This window comes from Tachypleus tridentatus, chromosome 10 (assembly GCF_004210375.1).
Source record: "Tachypleus tridentatus isolate NWPU-2018 chromosome 10, ASM421037v1, whole genome shotgun sequence".
Classification (NCBI taxonomy): Eukaryota; Metazoa; Arthropoda; class Merostomata; order Xiphosura; family Limulidae; genus Tachypleus; species Tachypleus tridentatus.
Window position 1 is genome coordinate 120983581 of NC_134834.1, and position 16790 is coordinate 121000370.

The window sequence follows — 16790 nt, forward strand, 5'->3', positions numbered from 1 at the left end:
AGTTTTATTTTCAGGTAAAGCTTCTTTGTGAATATACTATTTGCATATTAAGACCTCTGGTCATGAAAAACAGATCCCTTTATTCATTGCACCAAGTTTTGAAATAGATACACAAAAGTGCTGGTTAAGAAACTAGTTGACTTTACTATTCAGATTTTTTTTTTCAGATTAGAAATCCATGAAGTATGAGAAATGATACAGTTGTATATAGCATTGATGGTTTTAGTACTTCCATCTTCTCCAGATTCAATATCATACATCTTGCTCTCTTTTAATCTAATAAACCAATACATTAACCTGTCTTGTGCCTACTTCTCACAGTGTTTACATTCTTTATTAAATCATCGTTTTCACAATAATGCAATAGTGTTTCCATAATTCTATCATAATATCCCTGATGTTTCTGGGCCATATTGCTACCTGGAACTCTGGAATTTGAAAATTCAGGACTATATATCCAGTGACAAACTTATCAGGACTACATATCCAGTGACAAACTTATCAGGACTATGCATCCAGTGACAAACTTATTAGAACTACACCTGTTTTTTCATGTGCTAGTACTCCTTGTACAGCCAATCCATACACAACTCAAATTTCATGGTTTGTCATGTTTATGGCCATGACCATACGAGACTCAAATTTTATGATTTGTTCAGATAAAATATCAACCAATGTTTTTTAGTTCTTGTGACTCTTAGCTAGAAAGCAACTTAATGCCATTAAAGTTCAGTTTCTTTAACAAGACCTATAACTTGTTCTTCAGTATTCACTTTGGAAATGATTTTGACGTTGTTCCACGCATGTGTTATCATCATAAATGTTAAGATCAGCCAAACATTTATTTTTACCAAAACAGTCCAACTCCTGACACCACTAGTGTTACGTTCTGTTTGGGGAAAGATGCTTTTGAATTTTTCGATAAATGTAATAGAAAGTATGCCACGTGTAATGATAACAAATGTATTTATTTCTTCTATAATTTTGGTGACATTAATTGATAAGGCAAATTTACTAGCAAATTTTTCAACAGAAACAAAAATGTATGCCTAAACTTATTTGCAGAATGTTCTTGTTAATCAATCGGTAATAAAAATATTGACCGAATGAATACAGTGTGAAACGCTGCATTTATAAATCACTACCTTCCACTCAACTGAATGATTGGTTAAATAATTCACTGATCCTGGTATTTATACTACATTGTGGTTTTCTCAAAACTGATGAAAGTAACTTTAACTTTAAACTACAAATAAAGGTATTTCAAAACAGGAAATTCTTAGCATCTTATAAACATGCTTTGACAAAAAAATAACATGTACTCAAAAATATTCAGTATATAAATAGATCATACAGCCTAATCACATTGATATGAAATTCAGCATACATAATTCTAAATGCATCAAAATAGTTCTAATGAACAAATATGTTTCTCTGTAGGTATCGAAACTTTCGAACATTCACATCCCCTCAGCGTACACAGTTTTTCTGTTTGGCTGTTGATCCCAGTGGTGAAATAGTGTGTGCAGGATCTCAAGATACGTTTGAAATATTTGTGTGGTCCCTGCAGACAGGGCGTCTTTTAGAGGTGAGGCTTCTTTGATTTTATTAACACTAAGAATAACTTTCTTAGTGCATTGCAGCCTATTAAAACCCTCCTACCTTCCAAGATGCTGTAACTTGCTCAAGTCCAGATTGGTCAGTCACTGGAATTAGGTAACTATCCTCCCAGGAGCATTTGTTTGATATTAACATGCCATGATAAAATATGTCTCTGACTGTGTAGAATGCTGCAGTAGGACCTGCATCACACTTCTTGGCCTTCTCCCTTCTGATGTCAACAATCATCTTAACAGACAAGAAGTGTTTTCAAGCAAAATGGGACCTCTACTTAAATCAGCAAGTGATGGTTTGATGGACAGGATGTTACCATGCTCCCTTGGTTAAGCTGGTAATTGAATATAAACCCAAAAAATAATCAATGCAGCCCATAGTCAGGAGCAGCATGCAATCAAATAACTCATTTTGTAAGAAGTGTAACTTATTTTCTGTCTTAAATATTGAAAAAGACATTCACTAAAACTACCAATAATCTTATCGCTTGATTTATGTTTGTGTTAATTGTTAATACTTATTGGCAAGAAGTTTCATAAACTATTGGGTCTAGTTTCACACAAGATGGTTTAAAATAGGTCCTTTCCGGTCATGAAGCTCCCATTAGTGGAATCAGCTTTAGTCCCAGCCAAGCTGTCCTCGTAAGTGCGTCATGGGACAAGACTGTACGTGTGTGGGACGTTTTCGAAAGCAAGGGTAGTCGGGAAGCCCTTCCTGTTACATCTGATGGTAGGCACCTCCTTTATCTACCTACTCGCTTAATTCACATGGGTTTCAGTAACATCAAAATATTTGTTTCTGTAACTGGATTGCCCATTTTTTTTATCAGAAGTTTTCCCGTTCATGAACAGTTGAAGTTTTGAAAAGACAGTAGTATAAAAATCTGTAATTCTTAAGTTTTAACTTTTTCACACAATACTCCCTGAAAACTGTAGTTCATCATAACTATCTATGGCAGTGACCTGAGTTTACCAAGAATAAGTATTTGTAATCCTTAAAAATGTGCTGCCATCTGGGCTTTTTTAATAAAAATGTAAAACAAATATTTACCATAAAGAAAACATTTCATATCTTATGTTTTTCCTGTTTAGATGCAGATTCAATTGATGAAAGCACTTCCAAAATGTAATACCTAAAATTTTCAATTTTTCAGGCATTAGTTTTATCAAATTCTTGTGACTTCATTCAGAGTGATGAAAGGCCCAGTCACTCTAATGGCAGTGTAAGGGTCACAATTTCAAATCTTTAAGCAATCTGGGGTTAGCCAATAATTATGTCTGAGTAGCTGGCCCTGACAACAACCACATACAGGGAGTGTGGTACTACGCACCTATTACCATAATTCCTTACTTAACTTCAACATATTCTAGTACATTTATTGTAATAGTTGTGTACTACTGTAATGTCTTACTGAACTTCAACACATTCTAGTAAGTTTATTGTAACAGTTGTGTACTACCATAATGTCTTGCTGAACTTCAACACATTCTAGTAAGTTTATTGTAATAGTTGTGTACTACTGTAATGTCTTGCTGAACTTCAACACATTCTAGTAAGTTTATTGTAATAGTTGTGTACTACTGTAATGTCTTGCTGAACTTCAACACATTCTAGTAAGTTTATTGTAATAATTGTGTACTACTGTAATGTCTTGCTGAACTTCAACACATTCTAGTAAGTTTATTGTAATAGTTGTGTACCACCATAATGTCTTGCTGAACTTCAACACATTCTAGTAAGTTTATTGTAATAGTTGTGTACCACCATAATGTCTTGCTGAACTTCAACACATTCTAGTAAGTTTATTGTAATAGTTGTGTACTACCATAATGTCTTGCTGAACTTCAACACATTCTAGTAAGTTTATTGTAATAGTTGTGTACCACCATAATGTCTTGCTGAACTTCAACACATTCTAGTAAGTTTATTGTAATAGTTGTGTACTACTGTAATGTCTTGCTGAACTTCAACACATTCTAGTAAGTTTATTGTAATAGTTGTGTACTACTGTAATGTCTTGCTGAACTTCAACACATTCTAGTAAGTTTATTGTAATAGTTGTGTACTACTGTAATGTCTTGCTGAACTTCAACACATTCTAGTAAGTTTATTGTAATAGTTGTGTACCACCATAATGTCTTGCTGAACTTCAACACATTCTAGTAAGTTTATTGTAATAGTTGTGTACTACTGTAATGTCTTGCTGAACTTCAACACATTCTAGTAAGTTTATTGTAATAGTTGTGTACCACCATAATGTCTTGCTAAACTTCAACACATTCTAGTAAGTTTATTGTAATAGTTGTGTACCACCATAATGTCTTGCTAAACTTCAACACATTCTAGTAAGTTTATTGTAATAGTTGTGTACTACTGTAATGTCTTGCTGAACTTCAACACATTCTAGTAAGTTTATTGTAATAGTTGTGTACTACCATAATGTCTTGCTGAACTTCAACACATTCTAGTAAGTTTATTGTAATAGTTGTGTACTACTGTAATGTCTTGCTGAACTTCAACACATTCTAGTAAGTTTATTGTAATAGTTGTGTACCACCATAATGTCTTGCTGAACTTCAACACATTCTAGTAAGTTTATTGTAATAGTTGTGTACCACCATAATGTCTTGCTGAACTTCAACACATTCTAGTAAGTTTATTGTAATAGTTGTGTACTACCATAATGTCTTGCTGATCTTCAACACATTCTAGTAAGTTTATTGTAATAGTTGTGTACCACCATAATGTCTTGCTGAACTTCAACACATTCTAGTAAGTTTATTGTAATAGTTGTGTACTACTGTAATGTCTTGCTGAACTTCAACACATTCTAGTAAGTTTATTGTAATAGTTGTGTACTACTGTAATGTCTTGCTGAACTTCAACACATTCTAGTAAGTTTATTGTAATAGTTGTGTACTACTGTAATGTTTTGCTGAACTTCAACACATTCTAGTAAGTTTATTGTAATAGTTGTGTACCACCATAATGTCTTGCTGAACTTCAACACATTCTAGTAAGTTTATTGTAATAGTTGTGTACTACCATAATGTCTTGCTGAACTTCAACACATTCTAGTAAGTTTATTGTAATAGTTGTGTACCACCATAATGTCTTGCTGAACTTCAACACATTCTAGTAAGTTTATTGTAATAGTTGTGTACTACTGTAATGTTTTGCTGAACTTCAACACATTCTAGTAAGTTTATTGTAATAGTTGTGTACTACTGTAATGTCTTGCTGAACTTCAACACATTCTAGTAAGTTTATTGTAATAGTTGTGTACTACTGTAATGTCTTGCTGAACTTCAACACATTCTAGTAAGTTTATTGTAATAGTTGTGTACCACCATAATGTCTTGCTAAACTTCAACACATTCTAGTAAGTTTATTGTAATAGTTGTGTACCACCATAATGTCTTGCTAAACTTCAACACATTCTAGTAAGTTTATTGTAATAGTTGTGTACTACTGTAATGTCTTGCTGAACTTCAACACATTCTAGTAAGTTTATTGTAATAGTTGTGTACTACCATAATGTCTTGCTGAACTTCAACACATTCTAGTAAGTTTATTGTAATAGTTGTGTACTACTGTAATGTCTTGCTGAACTTCAACACATTCTAGTAAGTTTATTGTAATAGTTGTGTACTACCATAATGTCTTGCTGAACTTCAACACATTCTAGTAAGTTTATTGTAATAGTTGTGTACTACTGTAATGTCTTGCTGAACTTCAACACATTCTAGTAAGTTTATTGTAATAGTTGTGTACTACTGTAATGTCTTGCTGAACTTCAACACATTCTAGTAAGTTTATTGTAATAGTTGTGTACCACCATAATGTCTTGTTGAACTTCAACACATTCTAGTAAGTTTATTGTAATAGTTGTGTACTACCATAATGGCTAAAATAGTCATTTTAAAATAAGACAGCTTTTTAGATGACATTCTTAAAGATTTAGAAAGTTTTATTTTATGTACATATGCCTTCTAGTATAAACTTATAATGTTTATAATGCTATACTTTAGTTACATTTATCTGTTTATTTCTGTAGCTCTGACTGTTCAGTTTCGGCCAGATGGACAGGAGTTTGCTGTATCTACGTTAGATGGTCAGATCCTGTTTTTTGACATCAACACTTCTGTTCAGACAGGTAGTATTGAAGGTAGGAATGATCTTGGAGCTGGAAGAAGAGACACAGATTTGGTAACAGCAAAGAAATTACAAGGCAGTCAGTAAGTTTTTTTACTGTGATATAGATGTGATAGAAGACATGAGATATTTTATCTTAACATTAGTTGTACACATTGTTGTGGGCATGGGCAGGACTTGGGGCAAAAACAGAAGAGCTCTGACTCTTTCTTAATGTTTAAAACATCACACAGAAATAAAAGGATGCAGGGGATCAGAGGTTGATCTATTTTACTGGTAATGAAAATAGCATCAGAACATGTGATTCAAATATACATTAATCAAAATGAATGTAGTTTAGTGTCTTGTACAGATTTCTTAATGTTAACCCTGTAATTTAAATTTCTTCTTCATCAGGGCCTTCACAACATTGTGTTATAGTACAGATGGAGAATCAATATTAGCTGGAGGCCGTTCTAAGAATGTATGCATTTACCACGTCAGGGAACAGTTACTTATGAAGAAGTTTGAAATAACGTCCAATCATTCACTGGATGGAGTGGATGTGAGTTCCTTTGTCCATACAAATAACAATTGATGCTTGATTTAAAGTCTTTATAAAGCCATTCATAAGCTTTATCTTGATCTGTTACTTTAAGAACTTTTGTAATAAAACACCATTATCTGTGTCACTTCTTCAGTTATTTCTTTGTAATGGACCTCTCAGTACTGATTGGTTGTATTTAATGGACGCTTATTATCCAGTAGTTATATTTAACATGAGAGGCAGGAGCTGTATGACTAAACAGGCGTGGCCATTAAAAGGTTTATGTTGTTGTATGTTTTCATTTCCATGTTTTATTGTATTAAAAATAAATACCAAATGAAATAGTTTTAAACATGAGATGTACTTCTGACAGGTTGTGTGTCTTCTAAAAAGATTAATTTTATTCACAATATGTGTATGAACTTTGGTTTAATAAAGATAATTCATATTCTTTTTTGAGAAACCAAATTAGATATGCTTCCATTATCAACTGCTGATCTTTGTTCTGGTATACGACCATAAAGCTTTTATCATTTATTTTTTTCACTGTGTTTATGATCACTATTATACAATAAAGGTAACATTTTACTTTACTGATCAAGTTTATTGTTGATACAAAGTTTTCTTTTAATATTTAAACACATTTTATTATACACTTTGTTATTTGCTGATGTTTGTATATATTAAGGTAGTTAATTAGGCCATGACGAACTAATAGAACCACAGACGGTGGGCTTGCTAACAAAATATAATTGCGTGTGAAATAAAGGAAGTCCACCTCGTCTTGTTCCATCAAAATGATTGCTCTTCCTATCGTCGTACAGTAGAATAATATAAAAAGAAGATAAAACAAGCTTTTAAGACAGAAGTTGTTTGCAAATGTACTCTCTTCTTCTGATGTACAGCCAAGCTAAATGTTTGTTCACTTGTTCCAACCTTTAAGCATATCTTTACAGAACTGGAAGTCCTTTGGCTTATGGTTATACAATTGAAAAGTAATATAAGTTTCCATTAGATCACTTGAAGCTGAGATACAGGTAATTGCATCACACCACAACAATCAAGGTTGAAAAACAGTGATTGGTAAAGGTTCAATAAAGCTAAACTGTATCTTCAACTTACAAAGTCAAATTACACTAATGTAATGAATTGAAATAACTCATATATCCAAATTCTAGAAGAAAAACGTTTAGTGCATGTTGAACAAATTTTAACTCTAAATGTCTGTAAGAACAACTGAAAGTTAATATTCTATAAATTATTTTAAATCTGTGGTGCAGTTTCATCACCAGGCAATGTTTGTACTTTACCAGATATAGAGTCAACTGTCCTATAAAATTTCAGGACTTCTTAAACAGACGAAAAATGACTGAATTTGGAAACATTGCCCTTATTGAAGAACGTGATGAAGGTCAGACAAGTTCGAGTATCAGTCTACCAGGAGTTAGAAAGGGAGATATGTCATCACGAGCTTTCAAACCTGAAGTTAGAGTATCCTCTTTACAGTTTTCACCTACTGGTATGTACCTTAGTTTTCTTCTTTACAGTTTTCACTTACTAGTATGTACCTTACTTATCTTCTTTACAGTCTTCACCTACTGGTATGTACCTTAGTTATCTTCTTTACAGTTTTCACCTACTGGTATGTACCTCAGTTATCTTCTTTACAGTTTTCACTTACTGGTATGTACCTCAGTTATCTTCTTTACAGTTTACACCTACTGGTATGTACCTTACTTCTTTACAGTTTTCACTTACTGGTATGTACCTCAGTTATCTTCTTTACAGTTTTCACCTACTGGTATGTACCTTACTTATCTTCTTTACAGTTTACACCTACTGGTATGTACTTTACTTATCTTCTTTACAGTTTTCACCTACTGGTATGTACCGCAGTTATCTTCTTTACAGTTTTCACTTACTGGTATGTACCTCAGTTATCTTCTTTACAGTTGTCACCTACTGGTATGTACCTTAGTTATCTTCTTTACAGTTGTCACCTACTGGTATGTACCTTAGTTATCTTCTGTACAGTTTTCACTTACTGGTATGTACCTCAGTTATCTTCTTTACAGTTTACACCTACTGGTATGTACCTTACTTATCTTCTTTACAGTTTTCACCTACTGGTATGTACTTCAGTTATCTTCTTTACAGTTTTCACTTACTGGTATGTACCTCAGTTATCTTCTTTACAGTTTACACCTACTGGTATGTACCTTACTTATCTTCTGTACAGTTTTCACCTACTGGTATGTACCTCAGTTATCTTCTGTACAGTTTTCACCTACTGGTATGTACCTCAGTTATCTTCTGTACAGTTTTCACCTACTGGTATGTACCTCAGTTATCTTCTGTACAGTTTTCACTTACTGGTATGTACCTTAGTTATCTTCTTTACAGTTTTCACCTACTGGTATGTACCTCGGTTATCTTCTTTACAGTTTTCACCTACTGGTATGTACCTCAGTTATCTTCTTTACAGTTTTCACCTACTGGTATGTACCTCAGTTATCTTCTTTACAGTTTTCACCTACTGGTATGTACCTCAGTTATCTTCTTTATCTTCTTACAGTTTTCACTTACTGGTATGTACCTTAGTTATCTTCTTTACAGTTTTCACCTACTGGTATGTACCTCGGTTATCTTCTTTACAGTTTTCACCTACTGGTATGTACCTCGGTTATCTTCTTTACAGTTTTCACCTACTGGTATGTACCTCAGTTATCTTCTTTACAGTTTTCACCTACTGGTATGTACCTCAGTTATCTTCTTTACAGTTTACACCTACTGGTATGTACCTCAGTTATCTTCTTTACAGTTTACACCTACTGGTATGTACCTTAGTTATCTTCTTTACAGTTTACACCTACTGGTATGTACTTTACTTATCTTCTTTACAGTTTTCACCTACTGGTATGTACCTTAGTTATCTTCTTTACAGTTTTCACTTACTGGTATGTACCTCAGTTATCTTCTTTACAGTTTACACCTACTGGTATGTACCTTACTTATCTTCTTTACAGTTTTCACCTACTGGTATGTACCTTAGTTATCTTCTTTACAGTTTTCACCTACTGGTATGTACCTTAGTTATCTTCTTTACAGTTTTCACCTACTGGTATGTACCTTAGTTATCTTCTTTACAGTTTTCACCTACTGGTATGTACCTTAGTTATCTTCTTTACAGTTTTCACCTACTGGTATGTACCTTAGTTATCTTCTTTACAGTTTTCACCTACTGGTATGTACCTTAGTTATCTTCTTTACAGTCTTCACCTACTGGTATGTACCTTACTTATCTTCTTTACAGCTTTCACCTACTGGTATGTACCTTAGTTATCTTCTTTACAGTTTTCACCTACTGGTATGTACCTTAGTTATCTTCTTTACAGTTTTCACCTACTGGTATGTACCTTAGTTATCTTCTTTACAGTTTTCACCTACTGGTATGTACCTTAGTTATCTTCTTTACAGTTTTCACCTACTGGTATGTACCTTAGTTATCTTCTTTACAGTTTTCACCTACTGGTATGTACCTTAGTTATCTTCTTTACAGTTTTCACCTACTGGTATGTACCTTAGTTATCTTCTTTACAGTTTTCACCTACTGGTATGTACCTTAGTTATCTTCTTTACAGTTTTCACCTACTGGTATGTACCTTAGTTATCTTCTTTACAGTTTTCACCTACTGGTATGTACCTTTCTTTACAGTTTTCACCTACTGGTATGTACCTTATTATCTTCTTTACAGTTTTCACCTACTGGTATGTACCTTAGTTATCTTCTTTACAGTTTTCACCTACTGGTATGTACCTTTAGTTATCTTCTTTACAGTTTTCACCTACTGGTATGTACCTTAGTTATCTGTTATCTTATGTACCTTTACTTCTTTACAGTTTTCACCTACTGGTATGTACCTTAGTTATCTTCTTTACAGTTTTCACCTACTGGTATGTACCTTAGTTATCTTCTTTACAGTTTTCACCTACTGGTATGTACCTTAGTTATCTTCTTTACAGTTTTCACCTACTGGTATGTACCTTAGTTATCTTCTTTACAGTTTTCACCTACTGGTATGTACTTAGTTATCTTCTTTACAGTTTTCACCTACTTGTACCTTAGTTATCTTCTTTACAGTTTTCACCTACTGGTATGTACCTTAGTTATCTTCTTTACAGTTTTCACCTACTGGTATGTACCTTAGTTATCTTCTTTACAGTTTTCACCTACTGGTATGTACCTTAGTTATCTTCTTTACAGTTTTCACCTACTGGTATGTACCTTAGTTATCTTCTTTACAGTTTTCACCTACTGGTATGTACCTTAGTTATCTTCTTTACAGTTTTCACCTACTGGTATGTACCTTAGTTATCTTCTTTACAGTTTTCACCTACTGGTATGTACCTTAGTTATCTTCTTTACAGTTTTCACCTACTGGTATGTACCTTAGTTATCTTCTTTACAGTTTTCACCTACTGGTATGTACCTTAGTTATCTTCTTTACAGTTTTCACCTACTGGTATGTACCTTAGTTATCTTCTTTACAGTTTTCACCTACTGGTATGTACCTTAGTTATCTTCTTTACAGTTTTCACCTACTGGTATGTACCTTAGTTATCTTCTTTACAGTTTTCACCTACTGGTATGTACCTTAGTTATCTTCTTTACAGTTTTCACCTACTGGTATGTACCTTAGTTATCTTCTTTACAGTTTTCACCTACTGGTATGTACCTTAGTTATCTTCTTTACAGTTTTCACCTACTGGTATGTACCTTAGTTATCTTCTTTACAGTTTTCACCTACTGGTATGTACCTTAGTTATCTTCTTTACAGTTTTCACCTACTGGTATGTACCTTAGTTATCTTCTTTACAGTTTTCACCTACTGGTATGTACCTTAGTTATCTTCTTTACAGTTTTCACCTACTGGTATGTACCTTAGTTATCTTCTTTACAGTTTTCACCTACTGGTATGTACCTTAGTTATCTTCTTTACAGTTTTCACCTACTGGTATGTACCTTAGTTATCTTCTTTACAGTTTTCACCTACTGGTATGTACCTTAGTTATCTTCTTTACAGTTTTCACCTACTGGTATGTACCTTAGTTATCTTCTTTACAGTTTTCACCTACTGGTATGTACCTTAGTTCTTCTTTACAGTTTTCACCTACTGGTATGTACCTTAGTTATCTTCTTTACAGTTTTCACCTACTGGTATGTACCTTAGTTATCTTCTTTACAGTTTTCACCTACTGGTATGTACCTTAGTTATCTTCTTTACAGTTTTCACCTACTGGTATGTACTTCTTTAGTTTTCACCTACTGGTATGTACTTAGTTATCACAGTTTTCACCTACTGGTATGTACCTTAGTTATCTTCTTTACAGTTTTCACCTACTGGTATGTACCTTAGTTATCTTCTTTACAGTTTTCACCTGGTATGTACTGGTTTTCACCTACTACCTGTAGTTATCTTCTTTACAGTCTTCACCTACTGGTATGTACCTTACTTATCTTCTTTACAGTTTTCACCTACTGGTATGTACCTCAGTTATCTTCTTTACAGTTTTCACCTACTGGTATGTACCTTAGTTATCTTCTTTACAGTTTTCACCTGCTGGTATGTATCTTAGTTATCTTCTTTACAGTTTACACCTACTGGTATGTACTTTACTTATCTTCTTTACAGTTTACACCTACTGGTATGTACCTCAGTTATCTTCTTTACAGTTTTCACCTACTGGTATGTACCTTAGTTATCTTCTTTACAGTTTTCACCTGCTGGTATGTACCTTACTTATCTTCTTTACAGTTTTCACCTACTGGTATGTACTTTACTTATCTTCTTTACAGTTTACACCTACTGGTATGTACCTTACTTATCTTCTTTACAGTTTTCACCTACTGGTATGTACCTTAGTTATTTTCTTTACAGTTTTCACCTACTGTCATGTACTTCAGTCGTCTTTAGATTTTTATAATCAGAAGCTCACACTATTGTGAAACTGCAGTTGTCTGTTGTAGAATGAAAAATTTCATGCTGTGATTTGAAGTCAGCATATTGTGCTTTAATCATCAGAAACAAATCCATGTGATTGTAACTTTCAACCTAGAAGAATAAGTCTTGTATTTACCATCCTCTTAACAAAAAACAAACACATCAGAAAATGTTTGGTGTGTTTTCAGTTCAGTAAAACTAAAATCTGTAGACGTATTCTAAATATCTCACTTTTTTTCTATACCACAAGTGCTTGTGCCTGTCCTCTGGTGTAGAGATTGAGAAATAACTTTTGTCGTGTGATTGGTTAACCATGATAAGTTTGATTATGTTCAACAGTTTTACCAATAACTCACGCTGTATTTGTTTACAGGTCGTGCATGGTCAGCAGCAACGACTGAAGGATTGCTGATTTACTCACTTGACCATAATCTGCTTTTTGACCCATTCCAATTAGAAGCTAACATTACTCCTGCAGCAATCAGAAAAACACTGGAAGAGAAAAAACATTCCAAAGCACTTATCATGGCTCTTCGTCTTAACGAGCAACCTTTACTAGTGGAAATATTAGAAAAAACCCCATTTGAAAATGGTAACTTCTCTAATTCACAGCTAATTTATATTTGTAATCCCTCTCTGAATATATTTTGAATTGCAATATTTAGATAAAATCTAATTTTTCTCTCTTATCTTTTATTGGTAACTACTGGTGAAGAAAATAATTTAAAAATGCACTTTTGCCTATAATGTTATAAAAATAATGTGTTTTTCTGAATTAATCAGTAATTATTAGTATGTTAATATGTGAATCGATGTACCACATTCCTCAATGACTGTTTGTAGGTTTTTGTTCTGACATTTTTCAAAACTTTAGAGATCAACACATTTGTAGTTGTTCATAAGCTGACAAATCAGTTATCCTTGTGTGCTGTACATTAATGTTCAAACAGTTGTCCTTGTGTGCTGTACATTAATGTTCAAACAGTTGTCCTTGTGTACTGTACATTAATGTTCAAACAGTTGTCCTTGTGTGCTGCACATTAATGTTCAAACAGTTGTCCTTGTGTGCTGCACATTAATGTTCAAACAGTTGTCCTTGTGTGCTGCACATTAATGTTCAAACAGTTGTCCTTGTGTGCTGCACATTAATGTTCAAACAGTTGTCCTTGTGTGCTGCACATTAATGTTCAAACAGTTGTCCTTGTGTGCTGTACATTAATGGTCAATCAGTTGTCCTTGTGTGCTGTACATTAATGTTCAAACAGTTGTCCTTGTGTGCTGTACATTAATGTTCAAACAGTTGTCCTTGTGTGCTGCACATTAATGTTCAAACAGTTGTCCTTGTGTGCTGCACATTAATGTTCAAACAGTTGTCCTTGTGTGCTGCACATTAATGTTCAAACAGTTGTCCTTGTGTGCTGCACATTAATGTTCAAACAGTTGTCCTTGTGTGCTGTACATTAATGGTCAATCAGTTGTCCTTGTGTGCTGTACATTTATGGTCAAACAGTTGTCCTGGTGTGCTGTACATTAATGTTCAAACAGTTGTCCTTGTGTGCTGTGTACATTCATGATGTTTAAACGGCTATACTTGTTTACATTCATAGTTTTCTTGTTAACGTATGTATGGATGTTTAACAGAGCCAACAAGTTTATTGTTTGGCAGAGTATGTATATATAATAATAATACCACCTGTAGGACTTCTTGGCCAACTATTTGTCCCAATGATATTTTATTGCAATCTTAACACCCAACCTTTAAAATATTATTGATGGTTACTTCACGCTTTCTTGACTGTTCAGTAATCAATAAATATGTGTGGATCCTGCCCATTTTCCAAACTATTTATATACTACATTGTTTTTATGTCTGTAATAACAAATACACCATCAGTATTGAATGTACTGCTGGATACAGAAAATAAAGGATTAGGTCAGGTGTTTATAAACACCCCAAATGATGAGATTACTTGGCATAGTACAGTAACTTGACCATACCAGCATAGGGGTGGACTAGAATCGGACTTGGTCAATAAAGCAATCAAGACCTAATATAAATCAAAACTTACTTAAGTCTCCTTTTCAAAAAATAAAAAAAATTGTTTCAACTAATCTCATGCTTCACTTCCAGTGGAACTAGTCTGCTATTCACTGCCTCATGTTTATGTTGAAAAACTGCTGGATTTCCTTGGCAACAAACTAGAAACTTCTCAACACATAGAGTTCTACCTCACGTGGATACATCAGCTGTTACTGTCCCATGGATCAACACTGAAGTCACGTTCTACTTCCATTCTTGGTGCTCTTCACACGCTCCAAAAAAACTTGACAAAGTGGAATGAAGACCTGGGTAAAATGTATGCACTGTTTTGTAGTTTTATTTACTTGTATGAAACTAGGGCAGGTTGATATGTTGTTTCTTGAGCTCACTAAAAGAAACTTTAATCATGAGTTATGTAAGTAGGTATCTACAGTATTGGTTGAATAACATTAACCTTTAAAATCTTGAGTTATGTAGGTATCTACAGTATTAGTTAAGTAAGAGAACTGCTACCCAGTGGTTAACACATGCAGATTGAAAAAGCCTCTTAAACATAGTTTATAGTGTTAAAGATATCACTTGGAATTTTTAAGATTAGGTATGAAATTATTTGATAATTGACTTAGTATTATAAATGTTCTTTGCTCTGTAGTTTTATGTTTTTATTGTAAGAATGTTTTGAGTTGGTATAACATTTTATAAGTTGGTAAGAGCAGGGCACTCATATGAGTGATAAAGGATCTGTTTCATTAGATTTGATTGTAACCAAAGTCCTTATACTTCTAGATGCAACCATAACAAATATACTTCACAGTATCTAATTTCCCTATGGAAGAATCAGCAAAACAAGACACAATCTAGTATAGAGGAAGGAGATATTGAAGATGAGATCTTAATCTCAAGAACTGAATTTGACATGTCAGAAGAGTCTTTGCACAGTGATTGTACATGGTAGCTTCCTAAACAAATTTCTGTATAGAAACATGCCAGTTTGTGAGATTCTGTCTCGGAGACACGTGGATTAACCCTTTCACAACAGACTTGGTATAACATACACGAGTGTTTATGCAGTATGTGCATCTTCAAAAATTTTGCAGAATTTTAGTAAATATTAAGTCTTTGATTAAAAAAAAAGCTTTAATGAAATATTTTTACTAAAGATATATTTGTGAAACTATTGAGGTGGTTTGGTTACTAGTCCAAATGGGAAGCAATTCCATGTTGTAATTAAAACTATTCTTTATAATCTCAAACCTCCTGAATACATTTCAAAAACATTTGTTTTCAGTACAACTATATTTTACCTACCCTAACTCTAAGATCTGTCAATTTGACCATCATGAAACAAATTAGGAAATAAATGTGAATTATTCTTTTTGTGCCAGAATGACTACAAATATGATTCAAAATAAAGTTGTTTAGTCTGTGTAGCTAGTTTCACAACATTATATATTATATTGACTCCTCCAGTCATGTTTACCTAACATTATGTATCCAGTAATATAACTGACCTTTAGTCTTCCATATCTTAGCTGTGTTTTAGTGGCCTCATATTATATAATATACAGTAACATTTCAATTATTATACAAATTACCAGCATTTACAAAAAAGTTATTTTATAAAAAAATTTTCTAGCTATGACCTTTCAACTCGGTTGCTTTTAAATTTCACACTTGGAGAATATCAAACAAAATATTTTTTAGGTTTTATATATATAATTTAATCACCAAAACATGATAAATAACTACAATACCATTGAATTCCACTATAATTTAAGCTTAGCAAGTAATCTGTATTTAGGTAAAAAAGTATGAAACTTCAAGCAGACAGACCCAATCTACCTACATGAAAACTTGGATCAAAAGAACACGGTAGCCTTTTCACAGATTAAAATGGCTGAGAAAAACACGAGTTATTTTGAGGTATCAGTTGGTTATTCACATATTGAAATAAGTGCATATAAGGGACCATTTACAAGAATGAGTTAAATGGGGTCACTGTTTGATTCAGTACATAAACCACATCTCACAAAATAAAGAGAGACAAGGTTCTTATTTTATATTTTAACTTCAGTTCCTGATTTGTACAAAACTGTAAACTTACTATTTTGACAACTTCTAATCTTTAGATGTATTTTAATATTTACTTTTAAATTAAGAAATTAACTCGTATATTAAAGTTTGAATTATAATCTACAATTTGATACCAACCTTATTGAACTACTATTTTATAATGCAAGTCAACAAATATGATGGCATGGCATTTGACCTGTTGCAAAAAGGTTAAGTTAGCTGTGTTGACAATGGACTTTACCCACATATTGTTTGGAAAGCCTACGTTCTTATGTTTAGGTATTAAAAATGTTATAACTACAATGTTCTTTAAGTGTTCATCGATACACATGGACCAGTACTCTATCAGTACAAACAAGTGATGTTTAGAAAACTAAGC

At 33.2% G+C, this 16790-nt stretch overlaps 1 protein-coding gene across 1 annotated transcript in view; it reads left to right on the forward strand.

Annotated features, from left to right (window-relative positions):
- Window positions 1-15768, forward strand: part of LOC143230203 (periodic tryptophan protein 2 homolog) — a 53353-nt gene extending 37585 nt beyond the window's left edge. The window contains exons 12-19 of the mRNA XM_076463336.1: window positions 1441-1588; window positions 2193-2343; window positions 5672-5852; window positions 6166-6313; window positions 7640-7814; window positions 12671-12889; window positions 14429-14654; window positions 15125-15768. Of these exons, the coding sequence (XP_076319451.1) occupies window positions 1441-1588; window positions 2193-2343; window positions 5672-5852; window positions 6166-6313; window positions 7640-7814; window positions 12671-12889; window positions 14429-14654; window positions 15125-15293 (1417 nt within the window). The 3' untranslated portion in view covers window positions 15294-15768. The remainder of the gene's footprint in view (window positions 1-1440; window positions 1589-2192; window positions 2344-5671; window positions 5853-6165; window positions 6314-7639; window positions 7815-12670; window positions 12890-14428; window positions 14655-15124) is intronic.
- Window positions 15769-16790: the final 1022 nt, after the last annotated feature.